This window comes from Misgurnus anguillicaudatus, chromosome 9, assembly GCF_027580225.2.
Source record: "Misgurnus anguillicaudatus chromosome 9, ASM2758022v2, whole genome shotgun sequence".
Lineage (NCBI taxonomy): Eukaryota > Metazoa > Chordata > Actinopteri > Cypriniformes > Cobitidae > Misgurnus > Misgurnus anguillicaudatus.
In genome coordinates, this window is record NC_073345.2 from 20085509 (window position 1) to 20101635 (window position 16127).

The window sequence follows — 16127 nt, forward strand, 5'->3', positions numbered from 1 at the left end:
CTGTTGTTTGCGCCCGGTCCAGTGGTTAAGCACTATGGAGAGGAGGGTTCGGCCACCTCCAGGATGGACAATGAGAATATTTTTGGAGGGAAAGTTGGAATTCTGCTTCACTGAGGACAGCTGGGGTCTTACACTTAGAAAAAGAGAAAAAAATGTCCTTTTCTTTAGCTGAATGAAAGGCAGCTGTATGGTGCTCTGTAGTAGTGTGTTGAGCAGAGGTACATCGGGCAGGGTCAGCGGGGCTCTTTGGATCTCTACAGGGGCCGCGGGCTCCTCTCCTGCACCCCTACTGTTACACAGAGGAAAGGCATTTTGGTACAGACGTCATTTGGAATGTTTATCTATACAAATAACAAACAGTTTGCCTTGTTACCCTTTTAAAAAGCTCCAGGACGCATTTTGTTGTGTTTTGTGGAAAACCAAATATTGGCGAATTTCATCACATGTGTTTCATTTTATAGCAATCAGTGAGTGTAAGCACACACAAAAAAACAATAGTTTGTTAAAATCCCACCATTGATCTGAATATTGGAGGGTCACACTGGTTAAATCGCTTTCATGCAAGTATTTAACCTCTCTTTAAGGTCTGTTGGCGTGTGCGTGTGTTTGTGTGTGTGTTGTTCTTGAGTCGCTGTGAGTTGAAGCTATGGTCAGCGCTGTTTGTTTGACAGATCTGTCATTAATCATCATTGGCATTGTTTAAACTATTGAGTGTGTTGGTCTTGTTCAACAGAACAACAATGGCCTCTCTCTGCTGAAAGAAAGTTTATAAAATTCCTCTAAATGGAAACGGCAGGGAAGCCTCTGTTAAAAGGGGTCAGGATTTATTAGAAGGCTATGGTTAAGGGTCTTGCAGTTAAACCACCCATGTGCTTGATGGACGTCTGACATCTGACAGCAGATGTCACTCATATCACATTTGACAGTTTAAAACCATCACCTGCGCAGACTTGCAGAATTTTTTTTTTTGCACTCTTGTGATTCATTTCAGTGATGCTAAATTTGACTCAGGTTTTACTGACAATTTTTAGGCACAATAATCAAGTGTAGTTTTTCTATTTAAAGCATTTGTGATTTATGACACAGAAGTGTATGAAATATTGAGGAGACTCTTGCAGTACATTCGAGATAACAGTCATTAGGATCAGATGAGCCAATGATGAAGAGGAAGAAAGATTGGAGATTAGGTGAGGTCAGTGATGGAGAGATAGATACAGAGGAAGTTACTGAGAATGAATTTTTAAAGACTTAATTTTTAGAATTAAGACAAATTAAAACTTTTTGTTACATTATTTTCCATATACCGTACATTTTTGTAGCTCCAGATGTACTGCCTTCCTTAAACGCATTGATTTTGTACAAAACTCATCGATTTGAAAAGCGCTGTGTCCCTGATTGGACAGCTTATCTGTCTGTTGTGATTGGCCTGAATACCTCTAAGATGTAACGCTCCTTACCATGTTTGAAAGATTGGCTCACAATGCAATGCTAACAGGAGTTAACTTACAGGCTGTGAGTCCGAAGCGGGAGGAATTATGATAATGTCGGTCTTTACTACATCACCAATCCCAGAAAGTAAACTCTTGCTTAGAGTCCGTGTCCAAGAAAAGAGATTTACATCAAAAATAATCATAACTCACGTCATCGTTTAGCTAGGAGTATGTACCTTTTGCATATTGTAACATGTACTAATAAAGCAATAAGCCCCAAGAAGCAGTGGGGTTACAGTGCATTTTATAACAGATAGGGGGCGTTGTTAAACACAACGCGAAGCGGAGTGCCTAGAACTCCCTTAGCTGTTATGGAATGCACTGTAACCACACTGCTTTGCGGGGTTTGTTGCTTTTATAAAACGGTTACTTCATATGCATAACGTTAGCAGGATTTCATAAAATAAAACACAAATAAGTTGTAATTATATTAGTACTTTTGTTCTCTTATCACCTCTCAAATTTTCAGCTAAAGGCGGAGATAATTCCATTTATGTGAATAACTTTTGTAAGAGATCAGATTCAGAGCCATGAACAGTACTACACGGTGTTTTCAGTGTTGAGTGAATGCGTCAGTGTTTAAGTTGGGTAGGATCGCCATCTAGTGGATATAGCGGACGTATGAATTTGAGTTAGAACCTCAGGGAGCGTTTTCTCTTTATCGACGAGATGACTCAACAATATTTATTGAAATTTATTTGGATATCGCCTTTAATTGTGCAATTGTAGAAAAATAAAAAATATGATTAAAGACTGTGGGGTTTATTTTCATAAATCGGTACGCAGCAACAGTGGCGCCGTGATACTTATGTAATGCGGTCTGAACCGTGGGGTTACCGGGGTATTTTATCACGGCTTAGAACGCGTTTCTACCAATCAGACTGAAGAACCAGAACGGGCCGTTTTATAATATACACTTAAATACTCAACGAAATGTAAAATTGTGAATCGGACAACAGTTGCTCTTTAAAGGTTCTTTGTCAAGGTGACATTGTTCCAAAATAACTTTTTGTGAACGTTTCTGTTGCACTAAAGATTTTTTGTACACTCTTAAAAGGAAAGGTGCTTTAGGGGTGCTTCACATTTCGCGTCTAAATCCGTGCTGAAAACATGACTGTTTGTTGGGTCTTGTCACATAACCTGCGGTGCGCTTGCGGCATTCTAGAGAGTTGAAATGTTTTTAACTCGATGTGGTGCGGACGCACCTGGAAAAAAACGAGCGTGTCGCATCGTGTGCACGTCACATTGCTTCCATTATGAGCGCGCATACCGAGCGCCTACATTTGCAATAACAAACTTGAGCGTGCAAAAGACGCTAAATGTGAATCGCCCCTTAAAGGTTCTTCACAACAATGTCATTGAAGAACCATTTTTGGTTCCTCAAAGAACCATTCAGTCAAAGGTTCTTAGAGGAACCATTCAGTCAAAGGTTTTTTAAAGAACCGTTTCTTTCTTACCTTTTTTTAGCCCAAAGAACCCTTTTATCACCACAAAGAACAGAAAGATTCTGCTGATGTTACATGTTCTTTATGGAGCCATTTATCCAAAAATGGTTCTTCTAAGGCAGGGGTGCCAAGCATATGGTCCAATACTGTGTCCAATCTGGTCCGCATGATCATTTATACAGTAAAATTAAATATTAAATACATATTTTAAAACCCTTTCAGGCAGGATGGGGCAGTTGCAAGTGTGTAGTTCATTTTCAATAGGAGACATGCGGAAAGCGGCAAAACGTGGACGGTTTCACAGGCGTTGCATATGGTCTGCACGCCGAATCCTGCCATTTCCACGAGCATGGCTCTTCACGTCAGGTGATTGGACTCACACACAGATGTCTAGAAATTAAAGTTGGAAAGGGTATAAGAATGAAGAATAATTCTGTTAAGGTTCCATACAGAGGAAGTTAAATTAAGGCTTTTAATTAACCTATGACGTAAATTTGTGTGTATATTTTTATTGTACAGTATGAGTGTGTTAATATTTCTGAGGACTTATTTCTTTACAGAATGCTTTTATAACGCAACACAATACATTATTTTAAATGGTGGTGACAATTTCATGCTTTATAAAAATGCTGGGTTATTTTTAACCCATGGCTGGGTCAAAAAGGAACAAACCCACGCAATCGTTTTCAAATTTACCTACAGTATGGGTTGTTTTGCTCAAAATGCTGGGTTGGTTCAACCCATGGTTGGGTCAAATACAGGCATTTTCTAGGTTAATTGATCCCAACTGTTGTATTTGTAACTTTTTGACTCAAACAGTTAAAAACAACCCAGCACTTTTTTGAGTGTTTTCTTTAAAAAAGTTATCCTGTAAAAGTTACAAAGTTATCCTGCTATGCAAAATCCTAAACCCTGTATGTGGAACTAGTGGGAATTTTTTTTTTTTTAAGTTTACGGGATCAAAACTAAACCTAAATGTGAAAGTGTAATCAGTGCCTGGAATGTTTCTCCCCTAATACTTAAAGTAAGTGAAGTGAGTGATCTGTGAGATCTGTGACCTCTAAGGATGAAGTTCTTGTCATTTGAAACCATCACAGGTTTAACAGCCCACTTCTATTGTTCAGCCTGCTGATACCACATCAGTATTGATCAAGGGATCACCTTGTCATCTAACCAAACAGGTATGAGGCTGAGGGGAGAGGGAGGTAAATATGCACGCAGTAAAGTAAACTACTCCGTAAACATTACTATTTCAATCCATTAACAGGAGAATGCACCCATTCCTCATAATGAAGATAAATCTGCAGGAAAAAGAAGGTGGTGACGTCTTCAGAAGTGCTGCGTGAAACCAAATTCAAATCAAACGTACAGTATTTACTTATACAAGTATGTTTATATATATAAACATAGTGAACATTTGTTAACCAACTTCCACCATTGCAACTGTACGTATGCAGCAGACCTTCCAACATTCTAAACATATGAGATTAAATACATAAAGACAATTTAATTATTTTTGTGTATTTAAAACATCAACTCAAAACTGGCAGTTGAATAATAAATGAATAAATAGTAGCAACAGGTACTTATGTATGGTGGGTCTGAAAAACATCTTTAGGCATGCGCAGGGAGAGGCATTTTGTACAGGAGAAAATCCAGCCAAGGTCAAAGGGTATGGGTCAGAGGTCATGAGGGCAAGCCCCCAGGATTATACAAGTGTAAAAAGAGCCCATTCAACCAAAGCCCTGAGAGAGATTCACAAAGATTCACTGTTAGCTGTGTACAACTCTCAAAAACTTTTTAAGACAATGTCTGCTATATGATATATTAATGTATTGTATGTTTAATAGAAATAAAAATTAAACAATCAACTTTAATAACAATCAGCACATACCATTTAATATTGTTATGTATGCTAATATATACTGTATGAAAATTATTCAGTGTAAATGAAATGTATCACTCTAAAAACAAACGATGCTAAAGAGCCCTAAAAGTGGTTCTTGGCTCATAATCAAAGAGGAACCATTTTTAGTGCTATATAGCACCAATGAAGCACATACAGTATGAAGAACCATATGGGGGTCATATAGCACCACTATAGCACCACATATGGTTCTACATAGTACAATATGGTTCTACACTGGTGCTTCACAGGTACTTCATTGGTGCTGTATGGCACTTAAAATGGTTCCTCGAGCCAAGAACCAGTTTTAGTGCGATTTAGCACCTTTTGTTTTTAGAGTGAGATAGCATCAAATATTGCAAAGTAAATAAAAAATCTTAAATAATAATGAGACTTACAATAAATTAAGCCCTTTGAACATGGTGTAAAGGTACTGATGATATAAATGAGTAGATTAGGTCTACTGTGTTAGTGTTGTTGTGAAGCTTATAATACTGCTGATGATAATTTTACTTCTTTACATCATAAGCATACATTTATGATTCCAGTATTTGCCTCCTGACAACACCACCCTGCATTATGCAAAAAATTCAGCATATAATTTAGGTCTCATCTGAGTTCACTTTAGTAAAATGTGGATTAGATTGGAGATTATGGCAGTGCCTTTGTATTTTTTCCTAAGTAAGCCAGCACTGAGGTCAGCTCAGAGGTGATGGTGCTCTATGATCTCTCATCTCAAGCTTTACAGGGTTTCCCTCCATTTTCAGTCTGTCAGCAGATGTCATACACAATGCAAGACAGTTAGATAAATTGCCCTGCAAATATGTGACATGCAGCCAATAAGTCTGTTGTAATGGAAAAGAATGTGTAAAATGAGATGGTTATGCAAATGGTGAACGATAGAATGAATGGTCACATTTATAAATTATATTAACCATTATATTCTGAAAAATTTGCTGGTTAATAAAACATGTACAACACACCAACATTTACAGAACATAACACTTTGCAATAAGACTGCATTTGTTACAAATGGAAATTCTGTTATCATTTACTCACACTCATGTTGTTACAAACCTGTATAAATTTCTTTGTTCTGATGAACACAAAGGAAGATATTTTGAGAAATGTTTGTAACCAAACCATTCGTGGACCCCATTTACTTCCATAGAATATTTTTTTCCTACTAAGAAAGTGAATGGGATCCACAAACAGGCCCACTTAAGTTTAAATAAACTATTCATTTACATGAACTACTGTAATAATGAACAATACTTTTAGGGCATTTGTGTTAATTTCAACATTTTAAAAAATATACAAATAAGTTGTATCGGTTAACATTAGTTGATAATACAAAATAAATTAACATCAACAACATGAATGATTGTATTGGTATTAACTGACCTTGACAAAGAATAATAAATGCTATAAACATATACTGCTTATTGTTACAAATGTTAATGAGACCTTTTTGTTAAGTGTAATCTATAAACTTAAATGAGCAATATTCAGGAAAAAGAAATTTCCCTGAAATAGAAAATATTATTCATTTACAAATTGTTGTAAATCATTTCTCTGGGGATCAATTCATTCCTCAAAACGGAAAGCAATGGGCAAAGTGCAAGCTCTTTGTTTTCTCCACGAAGTTGCCTAACTAAATATTTATTAAACCTCATTTAACCAGATCATCCTGCCATTATAAATACTGTTTGATGTTTATTTCTTGTAGTGAGAGTTGGTCCAACCAGTAGCAAAGGTATTAATGGTCAAAGGTCCATGCACACATCTGATAATGTTCCAGACACACTGGCCTATATCCCACAGCCCCCTAGGTGTCTCACTTTAGCAGTGTTTGTTACGAGTCCGGCGAGGATGCGCGCTGACGTCACCAGCCCGTTGATTTGCTAAGCGGCGCGAGGAGAGGAGTTAGTGCGCGTGAGAGCGGGTACTGTGAACTGCGTTACTATGCTACAGTCCTAATAACCGCACACTCGCGAGCGAAACGTGCGACACAGGTGAGTACCCGCGTGCACCTTATTTTTTTAACACCTACAGCTCGTGACAGACCCGTGCCTGTGCGGTTGTTCAGTTTGGGAAATGTTGACGTTGAGGTGATCCGCGTTATTAATCGTGTTGATCGGATGTCGCTCAGCATCACGCCAACTTACACTGTTGCTTCAGTCTACCGAGAGAAGTTGAATGATGAAAGTGCGGTGAAAAGTTAAAAGTGCGTGTGTGGGTTCGGTACAGGTGATGGTTATGAGTGTTTATGTTCATCTTTACACATGTGGACATGTTATGTTGACGTAAGCGTGTGTTTTAGTATTCGGGGGACGTGAGGTCTGCTCGCGCACCAGACAGTGACGTGCGTCCATGTGCTTTATTACCATCGCGACTCTTTACATTTGTACATTTAAACACTGTTTAAGACTGTCTTTTAAAGAACGTCATGAGAGAAATAAGTAATGTTTTTTTCTATTTATTTCGCCTGTCAGTATGTCTCAATATAATCATTAAATCATGGACACCGCTGAGGCGCGTCAACCTCTTTTAAAAAGAAAATGTATTGGTTTTTATTTCACGGTGAATGCTTTAATGTTTGTTTGTTTTATAACATTGAAATGGACCGATTCAACTTGACAGTTGTTTAGTTTATCGCCCGATCTCGCCTGTTGTATTTAACTGTAATATATAATGAAATATTGAACGGGGTTTTAACTTAAAGACATTCCCGTGCGCAATCATGTATTGTTCAGTCTGACTGGACTTTCATTGCTCTTATATGACTGTATATATATGTCTGATGTGTTCATATATCGGTCCCATATGATTATGTATGAAGATGGTGTTAACCACATCAGTTGTTTAACACAGACATGTGTTGATAGCGTCTCGTGTCCTGGCTTTGATTTGATGTTTCTGAAAGTGATGTACAGTTCGCGTGAATGAACCTGGCGTTATTGTTGTCTCAACACTACAGTTAACCCAAATTAAAGCGTATTCATTACTTAATGATTATTCGCCTCTCTGTATTGTGTATTAATTTATTAAATTGTAGGTGTGAAAACGGCGTTATGGGTGTTGCGCGTGCAGCTCGGGTCTGCCTTCATAACAACTTTCGCTTATTTGTTGACTCGCGTCTGTCTGGAAAACAGTTTTCAAAATTACAAAGCCTGTCATCCACGGCTAACACTGATAGTGTCTGCCAGAAAGACTATTAACTAATGTGCGCGTCTGCTTTTCTCTCCAGCGCTTTCTTGTGTTGATGTAGAGAACAGGAGAAACACATTTAACTAAATCTTCGATTATGACTACAGTAGACAGTCGATGTTTAATATATTTGATATTGATTTAAAGACTTATTAAAGGACCGACCCAAATGTTATGGCGGATCTTTGTGTATTTAATGTTATGCTCACCTAAAAGTGATTGTCTTAAAATGATCTTACATCAATTGCACAATTATTTCAGTGCATTGCGATACGACGCCTTACAAGCGCGCGTCGTACATTTATGTTTAATATAGCGTTACATTTATTTATTTTCTAAACATATTACATATTTAATTTGCAATAAATTGTGATAATAGTAAATCTTTGACCACACATATTATAATAATAAATGCACTAAATGTTTAATTAATTAATTTTATTAGGTGACTCACAGTTTTCAATTAATTAATCTAATCTAATTAATCTAACACATTTCACTTGTGTTATTCTAAATGCTGTTCATATTTGATGTGGGCTACATAATAAATGCACACATAGTATGCTAAAGTCTGTTTTAAAGGGCATTTTTGAAGCTTCAAGCTTTATTGTGTCATCACCAGTTCCAAACTATTCCTGGCAACAGCTTGCCTCAGTCTCCAAGCTCCGCTCAGTATCCCTGTCTGTGATGAGAATACTGAATAAGATGCCATTTCATTTCAGGAGGCTGTTGATGGGCTTTGTGAGGCGAGCTCGAACACATAGAAACAAAGGCTTGATTACTGCCAGCCTTTAACAGCACTAAAGCCAAGTTTACACGTCTCTCATGTGGGCCACTTGTCTTTTTGTTTTTTATTCTCATGCATTTTAACAGACCCTTTTGGGGATTTATTCAGGATCCCCCGCTGAAATTGTTCTTTACGGCTTTTTTTATATAACAGTTTAACCATTGAGCAATTGTAATTTGGTATTGAAAATTAGTTTTTGTCAACAATAACTTTCATCAACTGAATAAACGTTAACTCTGGGTATCTCTTTTCATCTCTTTCTAGATTGACCTTATCTTGTTTACAAAGATAACTAAACAGACTGCTAGTGGAAAGAAAGACTCATGAGTTGGCCGTGTGGATTTCAGAGACGTTATGGATTTGACTAAAATGGGTATGATCCAGCTCCAGAATCCCAATCACCCCAATGCCCTGCTACACAAGGCGAATCAGATGCGGCTGGCCGGCACGCTGTGCGACGTGGTCATCATGGTGGACAGCCAGGAGTTCCACGCTCACCGGACCGTGTTGGCCTGTACCAGCAAAATGTTCGAGATCCTATTTCACCGAAACAGCCAACATTACACTCTCGACTTTCTGTCACCAAAGACCTTCCAGCAGATTCTGGAGTATGCTTACACTGCCACTCTCCAAGCTAAAGTGGAAGATCTGGATGACCTGCTGTATGCGGCAGAGATATTAGAAATAGAATACCTGGAAGAGCAATGCCTGAAGATACTGGAGACCATCCAGTCCTCGGACGAAAACGACACGGAGGTCAACATGAACGACGGCGGTGGGGAAGATGATGAAGAACGTAAGGGGAGGCACGGCAGGAACGGGACCGGCCCGAAAAAGCATTCCATGGAAGACAGCGGCTACATCTCGGCTGCCCATCAGGTACTGCCGGGAATGGTGGATCAGAGTCCGTCGGTCTCCACCTCTTTCGGTCTCTCCACCCTGAGCCCAACTAAAGCGGCCGTAGACAGCCTAATGAGCATCGGTCAGTCCCTCCTGCAGAGCACCATGCACCCCGGAATTGGCACCGAACAGCCCCTGCATGGCAACTCTCATCCTATGATGGGAGAGATCAAGATGGAGATGATGCAAGTAGATGAGAGCGGAGAGCACGGGAGCCCCAAAGCCATGGAGTCCGGCAGCTCCAGCAACGGCGAGCGTAGCGGTGATCTCGACAAGAACCGAGATGGCCCTGGAACACCTACCAGGAGCAGTGTGATCACCAGTGCCCGTGAGCTGCACTACGTTAGGGAGGAAGGTGTTGGAGAGCAGCAGATCGAGGTCGGCCAGATGGGACTGGAGGCAATGGCAGGCATGACAGAAAAACACTTGGCGTCATTGTACGGCTTGCCACACAACCATAAGAACGAAGCCATGCTGTCTATGCCTGCCTCGATGGCTTCATCCTTACACATGACACCAGCCCTGGCCATGTCCATGGACTTCAGTGCTTATGGGGGCCTGTTGCCGCAGAGCTTCATCCAAAGGGAGTTCTTCAGCAAGCTCGGTGAGCTAGCCGCTGGGATGAAGCCTGATGGCCGTAGCCAACACGAACGCTGCAACGTGTGTGGTGCTGAACTTCCTGACAATGAGGCCATTGAGCAACATAGGTAAGCCAGTCATTGCATTCAAGCAATGAAGTCACCTTTTTATTCGGTTTTGTGCGTTATCTTCGTGTTGCTAGTGCTCATCAGTTGAATGTGGGGATGTTGAAGTGTTTGTTTTTTGGGTAAGTTTGTTAGCACAAATGCATCTTGTTCTTTCTGAGTGCTTGGGTCTGTAATTCAATTAGTTTTCAGCCAAACAGAGGAGCTTAAGGTGAAATTTTTAGAAATTCTTTGATTAAATAACTAAGTTGCTGGGAAATGTTAGTGGAAGATGAGTCGTGATGGTTAACTGATGATTGCTTATCTGCTTTCATGCTGGAGGTCAATTTGCTTCACACTCCGCCTGTGGTGGATATAAGACAGAATGATTGCAAAGCTGATTTATGCACGAATATGTTTTCCTCTCACTTTCCCCTTATCAAGAAAAATGCTCCTCAGACGAAATAACCTTTGAAAGGACTGTGAAATAAATAGGTCAATTACGGCATACAATATCTTGTTAACTTTTAGCGGCGACTCCGAATAAAGCTAAAGAAACACTCTCATGGTTAATTTGTCACAATAATTAATGGATTATATAAACAGAAAATGCTGTTTAAATTAGATGCCAGCCTGTCGGTGTTAGTTATGCTGTTTATTTTCTTTCATTTAAAACATGTTGTGTGATTAATGTTGTAAACAGGTTTTCGAGATATAAAATAGAAAGTTAAACAGAGATTGTAAGCTATTGAAATGATCAAAGGGAAACCCCTCCTTACTTTAGTGTTTGAGTAAAATTGATGTGCTTGCCTGTTTATATTCTTCTGCTTACTGTAAGATGTCGTGTTTTGAAATATTGCCAAACATTCACACAGTAGATGAGACGTTCCCTGGCTAGTGAAGAAAAATGATTATTTTTAACTTTGTTGCTTTAAGCGGGCCGTCTGGCATAGGGTGCTGATCACTTCCAGGCCTACTCCGGTGGCTGCTGACTGGTCCTGGAGAGGCTCCGGCTGAGCCCATTAGTTGCACCTGGAGAGGGGACAAGCTAATGGGAAGCAGCCTCCACACCCACCCCTGACCCCCATGGTGTGGCCAGTGATGAGTAGGCCGGCCTGGGCCCCAGCCACCCGGGACAAGCAGGGCCTTATTAGCTTTATGAGTGGTGCAGATCGTCCAGCCCAGGAAATGAGGGTCTGCGTAGAGGGCCAAGGCCGACCTCCGCAGCGTAACCTTTTGGCCACTTGGTTAGCCTCTGGGTTTCGTCAGTATGACTTGTTGGGGGTGTTAAAGGGGTTTGGGCGAGGCGAGGAAATCCACGCCAGACGATATCAGCTTTTGTAGTCTCGAGCAGAGAACTGCAGAGAGTGTCGCTGTTGACCAGCTAAAGCGTGCAGAATATTCAAACAAATCTCTTTATCATGCACTTTAATTTGTACAGCATAATTGGCAAAGTGTATGTATTATAATGATCTGGTATTACCAAAACAATTACTAATGTGAATGGGTGTGATTATGCTGGTGTCAGTTACTGTCCAGTGCATTGCTAAGTTTTGATTGGTTAAACGATTAAGTTAAGGCATGTATTCAGTCGTGCAAATCGGTTTCAAGTTGCAAGAAGATTTTAAAGCTGCTGCTGTATGAAAAGGCATCGAGTAAAACAGGAAATTCTCTTAACATAGCAACCAATCATTTAAGCTCTGTCATAAACTGATGGCATTATTAAAGTAATGCACTCTGCTTTTACCGGTTTAGCACAGATGTTTACAGTACTTAAGTGGATCTAGATTTTACGGGTTTTTTAATAACAGGCCCGGGACTGGGAATAATGGGTTTGCGAATGTTTAGGCATTTGTCCTTAATCTGCTGGAATGCACAACGGTTAAAGTTCACCTGAGGATTCAGTTTCACCTCAAATATTCTTGTGTGTGTGGAAGTGTTCAAGGGGGTATTAATAAATCCCTCTTAATTACCTTCATTATTCGCAGAGTGAAAAATGCTTATTCACCCATGTGAACTTTCAGGTTGATGTTTATCTTAGTCAGGAGTAATTGACAAGCTGTGTTAATTTAAAAGTTGTCTGTACTCGTGTGAATCATCGTTGAGTCATTGATGTCAGATGTTCTGGATTTTGACTGCACAAGAATGCAGTGTTTGCTAAAACAGACCCTAATAGGTAATTGCAGTGATTTAAAATAGTTTCACATTGTTTTGATTTGCCATGTTAAGGATTGATAGGAAGGGTGAGTTTGTGTATTTAGTAGAAGTCTAAGTTCTGCTTATTTGTGTATTTACAGTGATTGTTTTAATACATTCACACTTATATATATGCATTTGGCAGGCATATTTTTTAAGCGACCATCAGAGCATGCAGTCTATACGTTGTTTTATCAGTATTTCCTGGGAATTGAACCTATGACCTTTGGTTTGCTCATCCAGTGAACTACCAGTTGAGCCACAGGAACATATTAACTAATGCTTTCTATATAAAAATGGAAATCTAAGTGTTAAATCACAAAAATTATCATGATTTCATGATTTTAGGTTTCCTGCTCTTATGGCAGAGATAGCAGTTGGGTGATTCTCACAAAATCCAGACTTAAAAGGTGTCCAGCATCAGATTTTTTCAAAAAGCCATTTTTTGCACATATAAAATTAAGCTCTGAACTTAACCATTATTTTTAGAGGATTAAAAAAAATATTTCCTATAAAATTATTTACGTTTTTTAGATTATCATTATAAAAAATTATCATTACCGCAACATGTTAGTACATTAAATATATGCATTTACAAACTCATGTTTCGGTGATGAGAACTAAAAAGTTGTCTAGGTACTATGACAAACAAAATTTTAACTTTTATCTGGAGAAAAAAAATAAGAACTGCTTACCTGGTAGCCATTTTGAGTGTCACAGTCAATTATGTCCCTTCCAACCATTTTTTTTTTTTAAGTTAGTTCCTTAAGGGCTTAAACAATGTTGTTGCGGAGGATGAGAAAATTGGTTTTGGACACATTTATAATCCTTATTATTGTCTAAACATTTAGCAATGATCACCAAACACCACATGTTTCTTTACTGTAAATGTTTATAGTACTGAAGCTTTTTATTTTTTAGATTTTTTTATTTTAAATATTTCCATGTCAAAGAACCCATGGACACGGTGCGGTAATGAAAATTTTCCCCTTAAATGTGGAAAAACATCAAAATTGGTTTGTATGATGTGATTTGAAATCATGTGCAAAATAGTATGTGAAGAGATGTTTGTAACTGTATGCTTCTTATTTTGATACTTTTACTTTGCGTTTACTTTTTTATCAAAATATTTCATGAAAGTCTAATTTCGCGAGAATCACCCAGTTAGATGTTTAATAAAAATAAATGACAGTCTGATATACTATGGTTAGGCATCTTTATAAAAGGTTTATTCTGAAAGCAAGTTCTTGACGTCTGGCAGCAGATGGGGTGGCAGCATTTGTGACTAATTACAGGTTTTGCCACGTCTTGTGCCAGGGTCTCTGGCACTTCTAGCAAAGTGAAAATATTTCTGTTTGAGAGTTCATCTGGGGCAAACAGGTCAGGTTAAGCGTCTGTAATTGTTTCCAGATTAGGCACGGGTCTGTAGGGATTTGTGCGTGTTTAGGAGAATATCAATAAGTGCTTGCTTCCTGAATGAATTCAGATTGCTTCATATTCTTGCCCTGGTAAAGCTCTGAATGATATGTGCATCAGTTTCTAAAACTGCGGGGGAGTGAATACTGTCCTGTTAACCAGACCACAGGAGTAATCTAGTAATATCTGGGGTAGATTTATGTCAGAGGGTTGCCTAAATGAAGGAGTTTATTTGTTTTTCAATCACCCAGAATTCCCCACAGGAGTTAAATCAAAGCTTGCGTAGCAGCTTTCCTGACCAAACAGCTAAATGGATATTTTATGCCAAAGAAAATGGTTCATGGTGCATTGAGTAAAGGAAACTTATTACAGAAATATTTCCTGCCAATAATAGGAAATAAGTCGCATAGTATTCTGTGCATTTTGGTCTTCGTATATGTTTAGTGCTTACGTTGGTCTTTGTCTGTCTGGGTTTAATGGAGATTTCTGATCTCCTAAGTGCCGCGGTCCCTGTACGAATGAGATCAAGGCTCATTCGTCTTTTGAAAGCTACAGATATTACAACCTGTGATGTCTTTCATCATCAGGTGACACTGATGGGCTGAATCTGAGGCTGTGTCCCAAACCGAATGTGTGCTTTTGTATGAAGGCACCTCGGATAAAACTACTGTAGTATCAGAATATCTTCTAAAACACCTTAAATCAAGTTTAATTAACTTCAAACGTTATTTCTATTCTGCCAAAATGCACACAGAGGATTATGGGATGTTAGAGTGGGATGTTACAAACAACAATCAGATGAAGGAACCTCGTTGAGCAGGATGTTGCACAAGCACTGGATCCGTACAAGACTTAAAGCCTTCCTATCTTGACTTCCTGTGAAGGCAGCATGGTTCTCAGCTGGTTCCTCATGGTGGACAGGTGGAAGATGGTTGAGGAAGTCAGGCGAGCGTATAGGGAGCGTGTAGCTAGTTACGTAGTTTCAACAGGAGGCAGGGCCTTATCAGTGCATATCAGAAATGGTGATAACCCTGTGCTCTACTTTCCACTATACCAAGAGCAGATGGGGATGATAAGTCCTCATGGTGCTGCAGAAAGAGATAACACCAGGTTGCAGTGAGGAGTGAGGCACCTCAAGCCTACAATTGCAACTGAATCTCACCACAGAGCTGTAACGCTCCTGCAGAAACCGTTAGCCGTGTCCCCATAGATCTCCCACCCACAACATCAGTGAGGATGTGTTCAGGTTCACTTGTGACGTTGAGCTGAGAGATGCTGTGATATCAGCTACCAGTCAAACATTTGGAGTTTGTTTTTCATCATCTATGTAACGCTTTAAAACTAAGAGTATAATTATTTTAAATGGCTTAATTGGACCCAAAAAGTGACTAGTAAGTGACGTGTCCAGCCTACATGATGACTTTAGAAAGAGTCTGTCCAAACTTACAGTATGGCTCAATTTTTGAGAAAACGTAATTTTGGCAATTGTATCTTATGCAATGATATTGTTTTTTCATGTTGTTGTCAAGTTTTTCCTATTTTGTAGCTACCATACAGCTAAAATGGTTCTTCTATGTACCTTATTTTTTAGAAGTGTACATATGTTGCAAGTATCCCAGGAATATCAATGCCCTGGAAACGTGCTGTCACTGTGCTACGTTAATATGTGAACTTGGATCATTTATCCATTTGCCTTAAGACTGAAACGTCCTACATGCTAGCTGATTTGATAGAGTGTGGTATTTAACTCGGGAGCAGTATGGTAATTAAGAATGATTGCAATTAAACCAAAGAGACTTCAAACAAGTAGACCCTTCACTTTGTCAAGTTAGCCAATTAAGTTTCTGAAATTCTGTTGTGACTTCTCATGGTTACATTGAAAAAGGGATTAACGTCCCGCAAAATGATTTTGACCTTTCCAAATATGTCTAGGACAAGGGATTTTGTGTTGTGAATGTTTAAGAGTTCTCTGAAAATGTACTCTCGTGGTTTATCTAGTTACTTATAGTATTTTATGATTGACCTAAGTTTGGTCAGTAATGGTTTTGAGAATGAAACCTTGAAACAACATTGATCTTAATTGCTATTTACAAT

At 39.1% G+C, this 16127-nt stretch overlaps 1 protein-coding gene across 3 annotated transcripts in view; it reads left to right on the forward strand.

Annotated features, from left to right (window-relative positions):
* Window positions 1–6696: 6696 nt before the first annotated feature.
* Window positions 6697–16127, forward strand: part of zbtb16a (zinc finger and BTB domain containing 16a) — a 125180-nt gene continuing 115749 nt past the window's right edge. For 2 of the 3 annotated variants that reach the window (XM_055180811.2, XM_055180813.2), the window contains exons 1-2: window positions 6697–6856; window positions 9103–10445. In XM_055180811.2, the coding sequence (XP_055036786.1) occupies window positions 9193–10445 (1253 nt within the window). In that variant the 5' untranslated portion in view covers window positions 6697–6856; window positions 9103–9192. Of the gene's footprint in view, window positions 6857–6938; window positions 7092–9102; window positions 10446–16127 lie in introns of those variants that run through there. The other variant, XM_055180812.2, reaches the window with a different exon arrangement.